General features: G+C 39.7%; 1 protein-coding gene across 1 annotated transcript in view; it reads left to right on the top strand.

Annotated features, from left to right (window-relative positions):
* The window catches only part of anos1.L (anosmin 1 L homeolog), a 129113-nt gene that overhangs the window by 38635 nt on the left and 72844 nt on the right, over window positions 1-17634 (top strand). The window contains exon 2 of the mRNA XM_018246158.2: window positions 1648-1695. Within this exon, the coding sequence (XP_018101647.1) occupies window positions 1648-1695 (48 nt within the window). The remainder of the gene's footprint in view (window positions 1-1647; window positions 1696-17634) is intronic.

Genomic DNA, 17634 nt, shown 5'->3' on the forward strand with positions numbered 1-17634 from the left:
TTTAAAAAAAAACTCGAATGGCAAATACTTGATTCTGCGAGATCAAGTTGCGAATGCTGAAAACTCGAATTAACAGCTTGAATTTTTTGAGTTTTCAGGCAAAACCCTCTAAAAAAAAAAAAAAAACTCGAACAACATGAAGGCTATTAAGATCTTTAAATGGTTAAGCGACCTCTGCCATTGACTCTTACATGACCTCCACAGGTTTTAGATGGTGTATTTCCAGGATCGTGGTATAATAAATCTCAAAAAATTCAAGTTTTTTTTAAAAAACTCGAAAAATATTTTTTTAACCGAAAAATGTGTGAGTTTTGACAAAAGAAATCAACTCGAAAACAAAAATTTTCGTGGAAACACTACCCGAACCGTAATAAATAAGCACTTTAAAGGAGAACTAAAGCATAACTTAAAAAGGTAGGCTTGAAATATTGTATAGGTATAGGATCCCTTATCCGGAAACCCGATATCCCGAAAGCTCCGAATTATGGAATGGCTGTCACCATAGACTCCATTTTATCCAAATAATTACAAATTTTTAAAAATGATTTCCTTTTTCTCTGTAATAATAAAACAGTAGCTTGTACTTGATCCCAACTAAGATATAATTAATCCTTATTGGAAGCAAAACCAGCCTATTGGGTTTATTTAATGTTTACATGAATTTCTAGTAGACTTAAGGCATGAAGACCTAAATTACGGAAAGATCCGTTATCCGGAAAAACCCAGGTCCCGAGCATTCTGGAGGAATATATGTGCCTCTGTTGAAGCCTTAATAACTCCCCGTGTTCTTTTTTTGCTGATTCACTGCAAAAAATATATGATGCTCTAAAAGATACAAAAAAAAAAACTCTGGATGGCTAAAAAAAAAGTTCAATAAGTTCAGTGCAACTCCCATTGACTTTTATGGGACCTCGACTGCTTTTACTTGGCAAAGTTTTCTGTTAGAGTTTTCCGTGGATTTTACACTTCATAAATTTTGAATCTTTTGAGTTTTTTAGTAATTAAAAAAAATCACAAACTGTTAGACTAAAAATACGATTCATAAAAAAAAAAAAAGAGATCCGAATGTTAGTAAATAGGCCTCTTAATGTGTCTTATGACAAAAGTAGATGTGCCAATGTCAGCACCCCATGTCTAAACTAAACAAAATGCTTTCATTTTGGGACTGTGACAAAACGGCATCAATTCCAAGAAAATGTAAAATCCTGCAACGTATAATCGGGGTTCTACTGTAAATATATAAATAGATTCTTATGCATTAAATACAAATGACCTCTTGCTTTGTTCCCCCTTCTGCATTGACAGAAATTGTATCTGCCTGTCACTGGCTCACTGGATGGATTATGCCCTGAAATTCTCAATTATGCCCAATGACAGGTGGTCGCCATTCCTATCGGCCATTGCATTTGGCAGTATTTGAGTTGGCCTGACTTTATCTTAAAATATATCCTACATATCTAGTATTCCTATGGGTGTAAGTAATACCAACATGTCTGGTTGATGTATTTTTTTTCTGTATTTAATGTGTCCTGTTTTTTTTTTTGTTTTTTTAAAAGAATTTAGCTCTTTCCAGCTGAGTTTTTACAATCATTGCTTTGATGATCTCTTCATCTCATTAAAGTTATTTGTCTTTCTGTTTTGTTGCAGAATAATGGCTCCTTGATTTGGTGTCAGAATCACAAGCAATGTTCAAAGGTAGGTATTCTATGGTAAAAATGTGGTGCTTTTGTGTAACAGTGAACTTTGATGGCTGTATCTTCAAACACAATGAAAGACAAAAAGTGTGTGTGTGTGTGAGTGTGTGTTTGGGAGAGGGGGGATTGCATTATATAGTTGATGTGAAAAAATGTCCTTCCTTTGTGAGGTCCATCCTCCTGCCATTCGTTTGTAAGCTGTTTAAGCACTATAATAACCCCTTCACTGTTGAGGACTCCATTTAGACAGTACTTTGTTGGGTTGGTGCTTATTCAAGGCTTGACAGGTACATAATAGTTCTAAGTTCCCTTGCTCATTTAACCCCTTTATTCGTAGGGAAGAGAGTGCTATTCAATTGCGAAGTTTTCTCTTCCCTGGGGATAAAGGCAAGTACGTGCCGTGTTCATTATAATGCTGCGACACCCAAGACCTCGGCAGCACATACACTAACAAGCAATTGAATCTCTTTGACACGAATCTCATTAATGTGTTCAAATGAGCGATGCATCACATTAAATCCACAGTTAATGAATTGCCCAAGTCCTTGTCAGATAGTGATGGGAGTTAGCGAGAAGGTTCAATGGGAAATATCTTTTAGGGTTTAGTACAGGGTTGGCACAGATATATACTATCAAATACTATAAATGTTTTAGTGAGCTAATGATTGTGCAGTATACCCTACAGGTATGGGATCCATTATCCTGGAACCCGTTATTCAGAAAGCTTTGAATTAAATTATTCCGATTTTTTAAAACTGATTTCTTATTTCTCTGTAATAATAAAACAGTACCTTGTACTTGATCCAAACTAAGATATTATTAATCCTTATTAGAGGCAAAACAACCCCGTTGGGTTAAGCAGACTTGGAAATTCCAATTACAGAAAGATCCTTTATCCTTTAAAACCCCAGGTCCCGGGAATTCTGGATAATAGGTCCCATATCGGTACTAGCTTTGATTACTGGCTAAATTATTCTCCCTTTAAGCCATGGTAAATTCCAGAGCATAACTATTATCGCTGTTAGTGGAGGCAGTAGGCAGACTGATAGACTTTATTAATATAGTATTGGGTATGAAGAGCATTTGATAACACACCCACTGGGGATGCAGGTGCAGAACTATAGTCTCTTTATGCAAACAGGCAACATGTATGTTTATAAAATGGTTATCTGTTGGCAAAAGGAATTTCTTCCCTACCATTATATAAATTGTTTAAGCCTCACTTTATAAATGCACAATGCTACTTTATTGGAAATGTAAATAAGGTACATTTTAGGGCTACATGGACTTTATCTAATGTCAGGAGTTGCCTTATGGCTGACATTAGGGACAAACTTTCTTCCAGCTTTTTGACTATTTTATTTTATCCAGAGCACAGTCGGAACTTTACTTGTGTGAATTATGTTCCAGATCCTTGGATACCATCCATGTTTTTTTTACTTTATGTCATTTTGTTGTTCAACTTACAATATAAGGTCCATCCATACAGGCACACACACTACAATTAATGTATTTAGAATCCAACTAACCTGCCTGGGTGTGGGAGATCACAGTGCCCTGAACAAGTGTTAAAGTGTCACGGTTGTAGTTTATGTGCTCAGAATAGACATACAAAAGGTGGCAAAATTCCTGGCCTCACTGGAATCTTTATCAAGCCTGAAGCAACAAGTCCTTGTGTTTGTTAAATCATAAAGCCAATGGCAGCAGAGTAAGGGGAGGAGGAATGGGTGGGGGAAGGGGCCATGGGAGGGGGTAAAGAATAGAAGTGGGAGGGGCAAACATATCTCTTTATCTTTCTTATATGTATTTACCAAAGTACCCTCCATTTATTAATTATATAAGGTCCATCATGTGATATACAAGGAATTATTATGCAGTGTCTATCTGTGCTAGCGTTTAAAGGAGAACTAAACCCTTAAAACGAATGTGGCCAAAAATGCCATATTTTATATACTGAACTTATTGCACCAGCCTAAAGTTTCAGCTTGTCAATAGCAGCAATGATCCAGGACTTCAAACTTGTCACAGGGGGTCACCATCTTGGAAAGTGTCTGTGACACTCACATGCTCAGTGGGCTCTGAGCAGCTGTTGAGAAGCTAAGTAATTATCTGTATTAATTACTAACCAGCCTTATATTGTGTACTGTATATTGTGAGTGGGTCCCTAAGCTCAGTAAGTGACAGCAGCACAGAGCATGTGCAGTGAATCAGCAGAAAAGAAGATGGGGAGCTACTGGGGCATCTTTGGAGACACAGATCTTTACTGCTAAAGGGCTGTGGTTGCCTTGGGCTGGTACAGAAGCACAAAACATAATGTATAGCATTTCTAGCTACTTCTTTAGTTAGGTTTTAGTTCTCCTTTAAGTCCATATAAGTGACAGTGAAAAGAAAAATATGTTTGATTTGTTAACATTTTAAATACCTTTTTTTGGTGCTTGGAGCAGTGGCTATGAAGCCGAGCCTAAAGGCTAGTTAGAAATGATTTGGGGAAAATGCCTAATTTCTTTTCAGTTGGGGTGACATTTGGGCTGGTTATTCTTGGAACGATGGCCCAGATTCAGTTCAGTGAGAAAAAGGTTAAATACGTGAAAATGAGATTCGATTTGAAAAGCAATTCAATTCAGAAAAACTTATCTCACTGTTTATCACATGAGAACTCTATTGAAGTCTATGGGAAAAAACTGAATTTGGAGAAAACTTTTTTCTCCTCAAATTGGATCTCGTCCATGACTCTTCATGTGATAAACCCTGAGTTAACTTTTTCTCACTGAAACGAATCTGGCCCTATGCCTGATACACCAGTGTTTCCAGTGACTGTAACCTTGTTATGAGCTAAGGAGTCTCTGACCAAAGGCAAGAATTCCAAGGCAACCTGCAACTAAAAACAGCTACTTAGAAGAAGAATTAAGTAAAATAAAGACTGAAAAGAGTAACATTATTAATATGAGTGAAAAAGACCAACCTAATTATAAATGGATTTAGCCAGGCTACAGTCTCTGTTTGGGGCATGTAACTTCATTGATTTCATGAACTAGTTACATTCAATACAGTGGAGTCAGAGAAATGCTTCACATTTTGTAAACTAAATTGTAATTTTTTGGATACAGTTAGCTTTTACCAGAGAGGCTTTCCAATGTTTTGCTCAGTATGGGAGGATGTTGGACGCTCAATACATCTGGCAAACAAGAATGTAAGATAAGCCAGTGTTCCTGAATAATCATTCATATTTGTGAAATAGCCCTTCTATAATTGCTCACAGAGACTGTTCTTGTATCAAGTATTTGTCAATATTTATTTATGGCAATAACCACTGGGGTTAAATCCCTGTATCATGACATTTACATAGGAATTGTAGTTCTTCTACATTACTGACAATTCAGTTCGCCCATGTGAATTGTGTCTGGGGTAATGAAGACTTAAGGGAATATGGGGAAAAAACTCTAAAGATATTGATGGAAAAGACCAAGATGCCATATTCTCCATCTTATAATACCAGCAGATCATTTTAACATAAATGCATTATGTAGTTGGATGGCAACAAAGGGTTTTGTAGTTGTTGGTCTCCTCAATGAAAGGCATGTATAAATTAGCATATATAGGGAAACACTCTCTCCAATCCCTTGGATGTTGCTCCCAGTGGCCTCAGAGTGTGTAATGTATTTAAATAGAATATTGAAGTTTGTGCAAAAGGTTTAACCTTTGGTCCTCGGTAAAAAAAAGTCAGAAACAGTGAAAAGTAGGCATTCTATTTGTTTTTATTTGTTTTTGGAAGGTGTAGGATACTGGTGTTACGGGATTGTCTTTAATAAGTCTGAGTGAAAACTGGAGTACATGGAGGAACCTTACCAGACATGAGGAGAACATCCAAGTGCAGATAGCGAGCAGGTCAGAATTAATATCAGGAGCCCATTTAAAGGGGTTGTTCACCTTCCAACACTTTTTTCAGTTCAGTTGGTTTCAGATCAGTTCACCAGAAATAAAGGCTTTTTCCAAATACTTTCTATTTTCTATGTGTGACCATTTTTCTAATATTGAAGTGTAATGTTTCACTTTTCACCTTCTGAAGCAGCTCTGGGAGGGGGGGGGGTCGCCGACCCTGTAAACTGTTCTAAATTGATCCATTAGTTGATACAGAATCCCAGGCAGCAATTGAATGGATATAATAGTTGCTAATATTCCAAAGATACTGCTGAGAAATGTATGAACTAATTGTATCAATTAATTGTATCAACTAAATGTAGCAAATTGTAATAATTCAGAATCCGCTCCTGGATCACTGAGCTGCCAAACGGAAACACCAGAAACAGGCACATTAAACTTTAAATTTTTTCGATTTTAGAAAAACGGTAAAACATAAAAATTGGAAAGCAATTGAAAAGTCTTTATTTCCGGTGAACAATCTGAAAACAATTGAACTGAAAAAAGTGTTTGGAAGGGAACCTCTTTAAAGCAGGAAAGTAGGCTGGGTTTTGGGTAGATCCACCATGTCTGGGGATAACTGAATGAGGCCAGCTTTATTAGGATCATGAACCGAAAAGTACTGTTGAGCAGGCACCCAAATAAAGGTACTTTTCCACCAGGTTGTTGCAGCAAAGTAAAAAGGATTTATTGTGTCCACAGCCTTAAAGGTGGTCATACACTGAGAGATCCGCTTGTTTGCCAATGTCGTTAAACGAGTGGATCTCTCCCCGATATGCAACCTTGAGGTGGGCGATATTGTGCTGATCCGATCGTGGACCCCAGGGCCCAAGGATCGGATCATAACGAAGGGTAAACGGGCGGTAGGCTCTTGGGGCAGCATCCATGAACAGATGCAGCCGCGATCCGACAGGATTTTTAGTCCTGTCCGAATGACATCTGACTTTTGGGGAGTTGTACAACATTGGTATGGAGCACACAGCAGCCGGACTAATTAAAACTTGAAAGGTTTATTGAAAATCCATTAAAATGACTTTTGGGGAGATATCGATCGGGGAAGCCCGTCGGAGGGCCCCATACACGGGTCAATAAGCTGCAGACTCGGGCTTATCAGCCCGTGCATGGCCACCGTTAGTGTTTGTACGTGTAGCACATAAGGCTGTGGACACAATACATCTTTTTTTACTTTGCTGCAACAACCTGGTGGAAGATTGCCTTTATTTGAGTGCCTGCTCAACAGTACTTTTTGGTTTGTCCGCTCCCTATGCTGAGGGCTCAGGGTGGTGCACTGGGCCACTTCCTTAATTTGGTGAGTAAAAGCTTTACTTATTGGAGACCCCTATTCAAGTTTCATTATATTATTAAGACCATGGCCTAAAATGACCATTTATTTCTATTATCATTGTTAGGAGGAATACTCACTACAGTCTTTAGCACTATTATAAGTTACATGAATAAACCCCATAATTAGCGCTCCTACAGATCATTCGCATCAACGGTAATTAAAAATGGCAAAATGAAACAGTGATGTCATGATAAAACATTTTTGGTTAGAACTTTTTTAATACATAACATTTCCAAACTCTAAGAAAAAAGTAGCATAGCACAAAGCAGCAAGTCATTGCAAATCTCGCTGTTGTGTTTCTGTTTTTCCGTGATTCCATAGTGCCTTGGGCATTTTTGCAAGACAAAGAATTACTTGATGCAACCAAAGAATAGTCCTAGTATATACAAACTGTGCTCTTCACCTGGCTTCTTTATAGCGGATGTACTTACCGCTTTGCCTTGACAGAAGGAAATGGTATGCTTGAGTTTGTTCTCTGAACAGATGCTCATGGCCGACAGGTTTCATTAGGCTGTTTGTCAAGATGAAATATTGGCTACAACGCCTGCCATTTAAGGTAGAAAATGTTCTGTCTTGCTTGCTGTGAAACAGATAAGTTCCAGGTTGCTGAGCAGATACTTTTGAAAATAAACAGTGTCAAGAATGAGCTGAGAACTGTCTTGTTTTCATCCCATGAATCTTATGGAGCAGTTCAGGCTAATTCCAGTATGAGCTGTTAATCAAAACCTTTCACCATTACCATAAGTTCTGGCTTAGGCTTTACTCTGTCATAAAACATTAACTTTAACTCTTGCCTTTGCTATTTTGTTGCTGTTATTAAGAATATATTTACTTTTAAATTGTTAATACTAGGGATGGACTGAATCCAGGATTCAGTTCAGGATTCGGCCTTTTTCAGCAGAATTCGGATTCGGCTGAATCCTTCTGCCCAGCCGAACCGAATCTGAATTTGCATATGCAAATTATGGACGGGGAGGGAACTCTTTTTGTCTCAAAACAAGGAAGTAAAATTTTTCCCCTTCCCACCCCTAATTTGCATATTTATTCAGATTCGGGGGCAAATTTACTAAAGGTTGAAGTGACTAAAGCTGGTTTACTAACGGGCATAAATTCACTAGCGAAGGAGATAGACCCTAGCGGTACTTCGCACGCTAACGCCAGGCAAATTTTTGCTGGACATATATGTTGCAGCAAATACATTACACTACACAAGCCCAGGGAACCTTAATAAAAGAAAATAAAGTTGTATAATTCCCTACATATGTGGTAAGTGTATAGTTTATGTGCCATATGTAAGGAAATGTAGAGGGAAGCCGGGTACCCTAAAAAAAATTTACGATCTTTTGCACCCTGAAAAACTAAAAAATCATTTTTTGGGACTTTGAGGACTTTTTGAGGAACTCCTGTCTACTCTATTGCACTTCGCCTGGTCTGAGGTAGCGAAGGCAAGTCTGGCGCATCTTAGTGAATTTGCGTAGTTACTTCCATTTGCCAGAGTGAAAATTCGCCTGCCGTTAGAGTCCGCAGTAGCGCTAGAGTCTATCTCCTTCATTAGCGAATTTACGCCAGCGCCCATTAGTAAATCAGCAAAGTTCCGAAATGATATCACGCTGGCGAATTTTGGCCAGCGTTAGTCACTTCGCCCTTTACTTATTTACTAATTGCCCCTATGAGACTGGCAGAGTTGGTAGGGGGACCCCTACATGCACCCCCCACCCTAGGGTTGCCACCTTTGCTGATATATAAATATGGCCAAAGGGGTGGACTGGTGACATTAGAGGGGCAGTCCTGTGACGTCGGAGGGTAGAGAGATGATGTTAGAGGCATCTCCTATTCATATTCCAGTCTCTTATTCAAATCAATGCATGGTTGCTAGAGTAATTTGGACCCTAGCAAAAAGATTGATGAAATTGAAAACTGGGGAGCTGCTGCACAAAAAGCTAAATAACTAAAAACAACAAATAATAAAAAATGATTTCTCAGGATATCACCCTCTACATCATAATACAATAAATATAAAGGTTAACCCCCTTTAATGGAATCCCAGCAGGTACATGAGAGATGGGAAGCAGATAGAGAGTAGGAAAAAAAGGTATATATTTACCTATATTTCCCAATAGAGAGTGAGATTAGTCTCTAGTTTTGTTGTTCTTTTGGGGCTTTGACTTGCTAGCTAGGCATTAACCTTGCTCTTGCCTCCAAACAGACCGTTTTATGTGTGATAAATCACTTATCTATAGGGTTTTTTTTATGATAGTGTCCTGCAGTATGTGCATCGCTCTGCATGATCAGAATAAACGATGTAGAGAGGCTTTGAAATGAACTAATATATCTCATGACATTAAAAACGTAAGGTTTAGCAATCCTGCAGTAGTCTAAACGAATAAAGATTTATTGACTGGCTGCTCACAGCCTTCCCGTGGCATGTTTTGAAAGGTAGCTGAAAATTCATGAATAATGCAATACTTGAAAAGCATATGCGGCTATTGTAGCGGTGATGTCATGGTGTAGACACAAACATTCTAATAATTGCTAAGTGAATGGTGTAAATGGTGCCTTCTGGTCCTTTCCACTATTTACTGCTTGAGATATTTTCCACCTCTGAAGCTTTGCTGAAAGAACAACGCTTTCCAAACAGAGCCACTGAGCTGTACGTCATTGCAGAGACCCTTAACTAACAATGAAAGCCAGACATCTAAATAATTAGGTAGACACAACAGCAAACACAGAAACTTGTCTGGATGGATCCTTGTTGTCTGACAGTTGGAATAAGCCGTACAGTGACAAGGTGTAGTTTATTCAAAAACTTGGCAAACTATTCTGTTCTATTTTAAAAGATTTTTTTTACTACAGCGCTTGCTTATTTTCTTTAACATAAGAGTTCCAGTATATATATATATATATATATATATATATATATATATATATATATATATATATATATATATATATATATATATATATACATACACAGGTAAGGGACCCGTTATCTTGAAACTAGACTCCATTTTATCCAAATAATCCAAATTTGTAAAAACGATTTCCTTTTTCACTGTAATAATAAAACAGTACTTTGTACTTGATCCGAACTAAGATATTGGGTTTATTTAATGTTTACATGACTTTCTAGTAGATTTAGGGGCCGATTCACTAACTTTGAGTGAAGGATTCGAAGTAAAAAAACTTCAAATTTCGAAGTGTTTTTTGGGCTACTTCGACCATCGAATGGGCTACTTCGACCTTTGACTACGACTACGAATCGAAGGATTCGAACTAAAAATCGTTTGACTATTCGACCATTCGATAGTCGAAGTACTGTCTCTTTAAAAAAAACTTCGACCCCCTAGTTCGCCATCTAAAAGCTACCGAACTCAATGTTAGCCTATGGGGAAGGTCCCCATAGGCTTTCCTAAGTTTTTTTGATCGAAGGATATTCCTTCGATCGCTGGATTAAAATCCTTCGAATCGTTCGATTCGAAGGATTTTATCGTTTCGATCGAAGGAATAATCCTTCGATCGTTCGATCGCACTATCTGCGCTAAATCCTTCGACTTCGATATTCGAAGTTGAAGGATTTTAATTCCTTGTCGAATATCGAGGGTTAATTAACCCTCGATATTCGACCCTTAGTGAATCGGCCCCTTAAGGTATAAAGATCCAAATTACGGAAAGATCTATTATCCGGTAAAACTCACGTCCCGAGCATTCTGGATAATACCTATATATATATATATATATATATATATATATATATATATATATATATATATATATATATATATATATATATATATATATATATATATATATATATATATATAATATGGAAAATTTATAGAAGACATCTAGATGTGTAGATTCTCCATTGTGTTTGTTAATCTTTGATCTTTCTCCCATTCTTTTAGCTTGGCTATGTTACATTCTTTCTTTTGTATAATGGATCATGAAATACAGCAGGGCTTTCCAACTCAAGGCCTGAGGGCCAGATTTGACCCTCAATGGGTTTTTTATAGCCTTCAGTCACTTTCTTGTTCATCATTTTAATATAAGCCAGCCCACGAACACTTCATCCATCAGATAAACAGCCCAATACTTAGAACGTTGAACAGCACTCAAGAGGATCGTTACTCTTCTGTTGCTTAACAGCTGTTCTAAAGATTGCTAGAGTCTATGTCATAAAGCATGCCCTGGTTGCTGTCATATGACTGCCAGGAACTTACTCTTAAGCCAACCACACCGCTGTAAATAGGAATGAAAGCTCCAAAACTACTGTGGGAGGAAAATGCATCATTAAAAGGAGATGCACTCTAGTTGGAATCAAACCTATCTACTGAAAAATGTGCCGTTAATTAACTGTGCTCTTAGGATCACTTAGGAATCCAAGGTTGGTTTTGGGATTTAGCATGTTCAGAATCCTGCAAAAAGTGTTCGGTGCCGCCGGCTGAAACCCAAACTGAATCCTTAATTTGGGGCATCCCTTAGAGCAATGACATATGAGACGGCATGTCGCCAGCAATTAATCTTGGTTACTGCAGGCAACAAAATGTCCATTGTAGTGATGTGTGGGCCAGCCTGAAAGCCGTGTGATTGGTGGGTTTCTGCCTGGCTTCTGCGCCAGATTACCAGGTCATAACAAGTTTAGGTGTGGTGACCTTTACGGAACGCATTTTAGGACATCCTGAGGCGAAATACCCTTCCTTCCTGCGATGTCCTATGCTTTATACCGTCACTCTTCGTCCAAACCTGCAGTCACACCTCCATCCTCTACTATTCCTTCTCAGCCGTCAGTCATGCTAACTCCGCCCCCACCCCTCGGGCTGAAGGGTGAGGGCCAAAGGCTGAGGGCTGAAGGTTGAGGTCTGAAGGCTGAGTTAGCATGACTGACGGCTGAGAAGGGAGGGTAGAGGACGGAGGTGTGACTGCAGGTTTGGACGATGAGTGATGGTAAAAGCACTCGATGCGCCATTCAGAAGGCATAGGACATCGCAAGAAGGAAGAGTATTTTGCTGCAGGATGTCCTAAAATGCGTTCCGTAGACCTTAATTTGCCAGCTTCCACCTCTGTCAGCCTTTACTTATAGGCAGGCAGCTGCCCCGTTCCCTTTCATTAAATCAGACATTGGCGGGTCAGACGCGGGTCTATGAATAAAAAACCCTTGCATTCATGTGACTTTAACCCACTGGGCAAATGAAGGGTTAAGTTTATGTTAAAATGCAAAAGAAAAATAAACAGTTCTGAATGTGCAAATTAGGATTTAAATTTAGTTAAGTAGTAATTTTTTGTGTGAAGGAAACAGAAACGTCACGGCCGGCACCCAATACCAGAACAAGTGCCAAGTACCCTGGTCTCCGCTCGGCTTCACCAGTAGTGTGACCACCTTTGGGCTTCGGGAGGAGCCCACAGCTTACTTGGGTGCCACCTGGACTTAATGAGAGGTACAAGGGGAGATGTTCTGGCTGGCAAAGGGGCTGTTAGCAAAGTCTTTTGGGCCGAAGGTCATGGTACAAAAGGATTAGGCAGAAGGATGGTCAGACAGGCTGGGTCAAGGCAGGCAGATATCAGAATCGTCAGGCAGGCAAGGGTCAAAACTGGTAGTCAATCAAGGCAGGAGAGTTGTCATAGGCAGGCAAAGGTCATACAGATTGTCGGATTGTCAGGAAGCAGGCTGGGTCAAACACGGATAAACAGATCAGAGTTCAAAGACAGACGCACAAGGCTCAGGAAACCACCAGAACTAAGTTCTATCATGGGCAATGTCAGTACACTGAATGGCTCTTAAATAGCATTTCAAATTTCACGCCAAAAACGTGCAAAACGTGCTGGCGCAAGCATGCCAGCGCGCCTGTGCCTTTAAGAGGTGCGCCGCACGCGCCCTAAGACAACATGGCGCCGGCGTTCAGGACCATGCGGCGGGCGTCCCCGCCGCACAGGTATCTTTCTTACAAGAATGCAGCCAAAATGCAAAAAAAGGGTTTTAGTGCACTCCCATTGTGATTATTACAGAATATGCAGAACAGCAGAAGAGAAGAACCCTGAGTTGGCTCATTTTTGGGGTCTGACGATGTGACGATATAAATAGGGGGCGTCTAAACAATAATATACACGTAACACTATGTTAAAGACTTTTCTGGCTGTCATGAGTTGCACACTTGAGTGCTCCATACCAACACTGCAAACTTCATCAACCAGTCAGTCTGAGCAACTTTTGTAGCAAAATATGTGACTGTGAATATAAATAATCTGAATGGGAAATTCTGAACCCCTGTTGCATTAAATAACATTCATAATGCACGTTTATTTGGATCTGAGATAAAATATGATATACTTCCAGTTTAAATGAAACCATCAAATCTGCTCACAGAGAACCTATAATTTCTCCAAGCTAAACATGGCCATGAAGGTGTTAGCGAAAATACCCTTTCTACTCAGTGATTGATGTCGATTTTCTGCACCGTTGGTTTTAATTCCTGTGTTTAGTTTACACAGAGGTAGAATAATATGAACTTGCAGCGTCGCAGTTGTTTTTGGAGAACAGACAAATGTCATATTATCATATTGTAAGTACTTTTAGGTTATAGATATATGTAGTTATTTTTATCTGTGATTGTACTGTATAAGTTTTAGGTCAGAGAAACACGCTGCTATTTCGGGAGATTAGTCGCCCAGCGATAAATTGATTCTTCTTCGGGCGACTAATCTCCCCGAACTGCCTTCCCACTGTAAATCGCCAGTGGGATGGCACTCGGACTGCTTAGTTTTCCGAAGTCACCCAAAGTTGCCGCACGAGGAAACTTCAGGCGACTTCGGAAACCTGGAAGGCAGTTTGGGGAGATTAGTCGCCCGAAGAAGAAGTGATTTGTCGCTGGGCGACTAATCTCCCGAAATAGCAGCATGTGCCTTTACCCTTATAGAGGTGAGTTAATTAGGGTGTATGGAATACACCCCAAAATTACTTGGCACAATGACAGGGGGGGATCAGCCAAAAGGCTGACTAGGGGATAATGCCCATTTTGTGTCCTAGATAGACAGCTTGAAGGTGAAAACGATATTGGAAAAACAGTTGCTAGATATTTTTGGAGCTACGGCTGAATGACCAATAAATTAATACTTTCCTATATGTATAGCCTTTTTTTGGGCTAAATGAGGTGGCCCGGGCCAAAGGTTGGACCTCCATGGGGAACCTGAACTGAAAAAGTCAGACAATCACTGCAGTATAGGCATTTGCAGCTTGCTGGGTATCCTGAGGTTGTTATTTCTCAAGAATATAAACAATAAATTAATGAGGCATGCAAAGTAATATAAAGCAAACTTTTATCTGTATGTTTTATGGAAGCTTTGCTAGGACCCGGGCCATGAAAATACTTGATGGTGATATATGCTAATGATTGTACAGTTTTAACGCTACGGAGACTGTGGTTTGGATAAATTATTCCCCCTCCAGGAGGTAGATATTTTCTCCAGAACTCGCATAAACCTGGCCTGAACCTTTTTGGTTTTTATGTCACCAGTACATATTACATTACATCTATATAAAATATACGGGCGCAGTAATACTTAATGTGTACAATATGTTCTTCGACATAAACATTTTGCTCTGACGGGGATGTTACTCTTTCGGGGCTAATCTGAAGCATTCTTATTTATAATATAGAGGAATTTTTAGTTCATAACAGCGAATTTTTTCGCCTCGTTTCGCTGAAAAAATGACGCCCATAGACTTGTATGGCAGCCTGCGTAAAAAAAAAAAGACGCGCGTTTTAACAATTTCGCTGCGCGACAACATTTTTTTGACGCCTATAGACTTTAATGGCTGTCTGCGACATTTCGCTGGCGGCGAATTTTTGGCGAAAAGAAATGGGTGAACTTCGCCCATCCCTAGTTCTGTGTATACTGAATATGTCTTCTATTATAGTGATTCCCAAATAGTAAAAAGAAACTCTACTGATGCCAGTGGTACAACACAGTGGGACAGCACTGAAAAGCTGGGCACCCATGCAAATACGCTTTTGTGGGGTCCTGATGCTAGCGACCTGCATTGGTCTGTTTTTTAAAACCCCTGCCCAACCCATACCCTAAGCCGGCCCAAACCTGGTTACCCTCTTTTTTTTTCCTGTACAGTTGCGCCCAACATGCCCCCTGTAGTAAGCCTTGCGTAGCGACGTCATATAGCAAGGAAGTGACATCACTCACAGATTGATGTACAGGAGGAAAAGTATATTTTAATTCCCCCCCCTTAATCGTCCGTCTGTTACCCACCCCACTGCAGTTTAAGGGTAACCACTGGCCACCTGCATGGTCTGAAAATCAAGTAGAATCCGGCCGAGACCCAACTGCCACGCGGCTACAGAACCCTACCTGACATGCTCAGTCCCTCCTCATTCCATTCCCCTTCCTCCATACAGGTCTTTCTTATTTATTGCAAATATTCTGATTTATCATAGAAAAATAGGTTTCACACAAAGATGGGTTCCACACACATAGCTGGCAAGCTGGCCCAGATTTTACTACTGCTGCTTGGTAGCAGTGGAACAGTGTGTGCTATAGGTACCGTAGATCGTAAGCTCCCCAGAAACAGGTGAAAAAAAAAGGCCTGAAACATTGCTTTTTTTTCTATTTTCATGGTGCTGTTCATTAAACCCTTTACAATATGTAAATAATGAACATAAACATATGACACATGAATAAAGGATAAGAATAATAACATAATAAGGAAACCCTTCAGCGTTCACTGTTGAAAAATGAAAGAAAAAGATCTAAAACAGCCCTTCATATTTGTTTTATTGAAAGTGTTGGCACACAGTAAGCGAGAGAAAATATGCAATATAAACAGTATATGAATGCGGGGGCCTCACATACATACATATACATAAAGAGGTATTGTCCGTTACTGTATATACTTCCAGCACAGTTACGTTTAGGGATAATTTAGGTGAAAAAGATGAGTTAATCATTTCAGCAGAGCAGATTTTCTGGTCCCTATGTCAGTCAAAAGCCACTTCATTGAAAAGTTAAAATGCATGCCTCTAGGCCTAGCCCAGCTAGGGACGGTGTCAGTGATATGCCAAACCCACAGCAAAGCCTTTCTTATGCTAAGCATTCTCAGCTTTCATGCTGGGAGACTATTATCACACCTATTAGTCCACATTTGGAAGGTCATTAGTCTTAGGGCAGTGGCAGCCGACAAATCTCCTCTTCTTCGGGCGACTAATCTCCCCAAAATGCCTTCCCGCTGGCAAGAATGTGAATCACCAGAGGGATGGCATAAGGACCGCTTCAGTTTTCCTCATGAGGCAGCTTCGGGCGACTTTGGAACACAAAGCGATCCGAATGCCATCCCGCCGGCGATTAACATTCTTGTCGGCAGGAAGGCATTTCAGGGAGATTAGTTGCCCGAATAAGAGGAGATGTCTGCACGTGTGCCACCACCCTTAGACCGACACATTCTAAGTTCCTTATCCTAGAAACCCCTCATGTCAGCTAGTAGCTAGCTTTTCAGTTTGCAGTAGGGATGCACCGAATCCACTATTATACCTCCCAACTGTCCCTTTTTCGGAGGGACAGTCCCTCTTTTGACAGCTCAACCTGCTGTCCCTCATTTGTACTGGAAAGTCCCTATTTTCTCTGCACTGAACAGCCAGAAAAAGAAACAAAGTTTCTAACTTAATTGGCTTTTAGCAGAGAGCACAGAACAGCTAACAGGTGCAAATAAGATACTTTGTAACAATTTTGAGACACAAAAAACAGTTTAGATAAGAATTATTTTCAAACTTTCATAACCTGCCAAATTTTGTAAAATGAACATGGTAATTAGGGGGTGTGGCCACAGAAAGGGGCGTGGTCAAAATTTTTGCGGTTGTGCAAAAAAAAAAAATTGTCCCTCTTTTTACTTCCAAAATGTTGGGAGGTATGCACTAGTTTGGATTCGGCTGAACCCCCGAATCCTTTGCGAAAGATTTGGCTGAATACTGAACCGAATCTGATCATAATTTGCATATGCAAATTAGTGTTTTGGGTAGAGGAAAACGTTTTTTTACTTCCTTGTTTTGTGACAAAAAGTCACGCGATTTCCCTTCCCACCCCTTATTTGCATATGCAAATTAGGATTCGGATTCAGTTCGGCCTGGCAGAAGGATTTGGCCAAATCGGAATTCTGCTGAAAAAGGCCAAATCCCGAACCGAATCCTGGATTCGGTGCATCCCTAATTTGCAGAGCATGGTACTTGCAGGCACAAGAGAGCCATGTATTTAAGGTGCTCCAACATGGAGTCCATTTAATTGCTGCTGCTGCCTTTTTGCTCATCACAGATGACACAGAAAAAAAAGAAAGAGAGGGGAGGAAAATTTCAAAAAGGCAAAAAACATGGTGCTTTGCTACTGTTTATGCACATTTGGCTCATTTACAAAGTGCAGGGAATGTTGCAAAAGTACCACTTTTCTTCTCTGCAGTGCTTTAAACATGAGTTGCAGATTCACAGAGGCCTCCTGTTTTCTTTCTGTTCTCTATACAAAGGACAGGGCCTTGAACACACTGGTGATGCTCTCTTTGCTATGTATGTATATAATATATGTATTTATAGATGTATGTATATAATATATAACTTAACTACTTGGCTGTACTGTAAAAGATTAAAAAAAATGCTAGGATGTGTACTGACTGTACTTTTGCACAAATGACAT

The sequence above is a fragment of the Xenopus laevis genome, chromosome 2L (genome assembly GCF_017654675.1).
Source record: "Xenopus laevis strain J_2021 chromosome 2L, Xenopus_laevis_v10.1, whole genome shotgun sequence".
NCBI lineage: Eukaryota > Metazoa > Chordata > Amphibia > Anura > Pipidae > Xenopus > Xenopus laevis.